The sequence below is a fragment of the Priapulus caudatus genome, unplaced genomic scaffold (assembly GCF_000485595.1).
Source record: "Priapulus caudatus unplaced genomic scaffold, Priapulus_caudatus-5.0.1 Scaffold436, whole genome shotgun sequence".
In the NCBI taxonomy this organism is placed as follows: domain Eukaryota; kingdom Metazoa; phylum Priapulida; class Priapulimorpha; order Priapulimorphida; family Priapulidae; genus Priapulus; species Priapulus caudatus.
This window is the reverse complement of record NW_014577497.1, coordinates 12,414-15,470: the sequence shown is the minus strand read 5'-3', so window position 1 is coordinate 15,470 and position 3,057 is coordinate 12,414. Positions and strand designations below refer to the sequence as shown.

The window sequence follows — 3,057 nt, the reverse complement described above, 5'->3', positions numbered from 1 at the left end:
CAAATGCGGGAATCGGGTGCCGCACTCTTGTTATTATCTACAGACCGTATTTCCCAATACGGCAAATACGGTCTGAATCCGCCCCTGCCTAACCCTAAACATACCTCATATAAAAATATAAACATAATACTAAACAACCTAAAACTACCTCGGGTACATATCTGTAGTACCTGATACGACAACGACCCCACAGGGGCGTGTACAGGATTTGTACCAGGGGGGGTCTAACCGTAACCCAAACTTGCAAGCACGCGAAGGGGGCCCTCCCCCAGAAAATTTTCGAAATTAGACCACCTTAGATGCGTTTTCTGCGCGAGCAGGGGGGGGGTCCGGACCCCCTGGACCCCCCCTTGTACACGCCCCTGCCCCATCTGCACTAGTAAGCGGTAAGGTGCCTAAAGTGGATTTGCGCCAATTTCTAGAACACGATTGGCCTAGATAGGCTACAGTCGTTACAGAGTTCATTCACTGGCAGCAAGAACAAGCCCGCACGTACAGCGGCCCTTGGGCCCACACGCGCCCATTGACTATAATATTATAATTATAACAATAGGTCAATAGTCAATAGCCTTGGTCAATAGCACTAGCAGTTATTATAGTCAATGGGCGCGTATGTGCTGTACGTGCGGGTTATAAGGGCCACATTCATTGAATACGATTATTTCACTATGCATAGGTCATAGGAACTACTGACTATTGTGACTTATTTAAATATGCACTAAACTACTTACCTAGTAACTAGCTTACGTTCCGGCAGTACCCCGGGGGACATAGACCCTCTCAGCGTAACTAGCAAACGGTGGTATTCAGGCACACAACACTACACATTACGCTGCAGACGCTCACAACGCTCAGAGGCGTTCAGCAATCACTCACATCATTGGCCGATTTGTTTACAAGTTACCGCCCACCTAACTTCACCAGTAGAGGGCGGTACCCACCAAGTGAATGTCTCTTTCGCGCGCGCACCACTCACAGCCCAAACTCCACAACAGGTGGCGCTCTCGCTCTGGCTCAATTCTACTGTCCTGAGTGTGGGAAGGGGCACTGCATGCAGTTTGCTCACAGCCACGGCACATACAGGCACTTGAAGCGTTTCAATAAAATATAATGCTAAATAAATACGAAATATATTTAGTACCAAATTCTTAATGTTTCTATACTCTCTTTCACCTAGTATTAATCTATTATTGCCGACAGTTTCCTTCAAACGTACATACTTACTAACTTAGCTTGCTTTGTTGTAATTTACATTCAAGATTGTTTATTTATATTGTCATTACTGTACGCATTCTGCTCAAAGTTTGCTTGACATAGGAATTATCTCTGCTTATATCTTGTATAACGTTTAAGCAATTGTGAATCATTTAATTTTTGTATCTTCATATTTGTATTATTCTTCACTTTGTTCAGTTTCACTCTTAAAGTTCACTCATAGTTAATGGAAAGCACATTTCATGGGCCTTTCAATAAAGTTATAAAAATGGTAGGTCAGCGCTGAAACAAAAAAGTTTTTCACTCTGTCCATTAGGCCATGTCCTCAGAAAATGTCTGATATCTGACCTTTCCCCCACAGCCCTTTGACCTGTGACCTCCAATTTTGCACTGGTGATGGGTTTCCTGCCCATCACACTATACACCGAATATTAAGAGCATAGGTGGAGCCGTTCAGATTTGTGCCGCAATTCCGTATTTCCTCCTATACCTTAAGTTAAGGGGGAAATATTCCCCCTCCGTTTACACATCTTGACCTTTGACCATTGACCCCCAAATTTGTCATGATTTGTCATTTAGATGATCTAAAAATGATGAGAAGGAAGATTTATTGACTGCTTGCCTACGACTGATGCAGCTTTCTCAAAGAATTTGTCCACCATTTTGTAGAAGCTGGGCTCGTCATCAGTGGCACTCGCTGGAGGAGTGCTGGATTGCGTGGCAGATGCTCTGATGTGCGCTGGATGACAGAGCTGCATTTGTGGTGACCGGCAGCTAGTTGTCTGGCACATCTTCAGCCCTGAACCTAGTGACCGCAACATTCTCATGATTCTGTGCTGAGGTGCTGTTCGATCTGTAAATATGCCCACAAACATGTGCTTATGTTAGTATATTAATGTATAGGTGCGTATAGTATCAGTGTTCAAAATTATGGAAAAGCAACCAGCAGCTTTGCTCCTTGCAACGTTCAGTTTGTTGCCTGCTCTCAATGTTGGCAGCAAATAGTTGCTGCCTAGATATTCATAATAAACCATAGTAAAAGCACCAGATTCTGCCCGGGTAAGTAAATTTACTGCCTGCATGCACTGGCAGTTCCAACAAATCAGTAGAAATAAAAACAATGTATAATCTTATTGCGCCACTAATAACGCTCCTATCTGCGGTAAACAACTCCTCACTGCAAAAGAAAAACCTAACGTCAGCGCGAATGCTGACTCTCTGCACTACGCTGCATACTCCCCATACATAATCCCATAGAAATACAGGATTATGTATGGGAGCTCGTATGCAGCACAGTGCAGAATCAGCATTCGTACCAATGTTAGGGTTTTCTTTTGCAGTGAAGTTGTTTACTGCAGATAGGAGAGTTATTAGTGGTGCAATAAGATTTATTATACATTGTTTTTATTTTTACTGATTTGTTGGAACTGCCAGTGCCTGCATAGTGAATTTAATAAAAAATTAATTTCTAACCATTTATGATGCAGACTAGTATGTGTATTACTATTAGGAGTATAGTAATTAGTAATAGTATATATATATAATACATGTGTTAATGATGAGCCTAGTTGGGGAGTTGTGTGACTAACCCATTTACATTCCATGGTTGGATTAATCCTACTACTACTAGTAGTGCTGAAGGGGTCGTTGTCGTATCAGGTACTACAGATATGTACCCGAGGTACATATATGTATACACAAAGTGTACCAGACTTGTACTACAGAAGTGTACCCTAACCCTAACCCCAGTGGCGGATCCAAGGGGGGGTCATGGGGGTCATGCGACCCCCTCTGACCAGAAAGGAGGGGTCACCGCTAACTGTGACCCCCCCATATCGAATC

At 43.1% G+C, this 3,057-nt stretch overlaps 1 protein-coding gene across 1 annotated transcript in view; it reads right to left on the bottom strand.

Annotated features, from left to right (window-relative positions):
- The window catches only part of LOC106810374 (glutamate dehydrogenase, mitochondrial-like), a 23,287-nt gene extending 21,216 nt beyond the window's left edge, over nucleotides 1-2,071 (bottom strand). The window contains exon 1 of the mRNA XM_014813694.1: nucleotides 1,838-2,071. Coding sequence (XP_014669180.1) covers nucleotides 1,838-2,042 — 205 coding nt within the window. The 5' untranslated portion in view covers nucleotides 2,043-2,071. The remainder of the gene's footprint in view (nucleotides 1-1,837) is intronic.
- Between the last annotated feature and the right edge of the window lie 986 nt (nucleotides 2,072-3,057).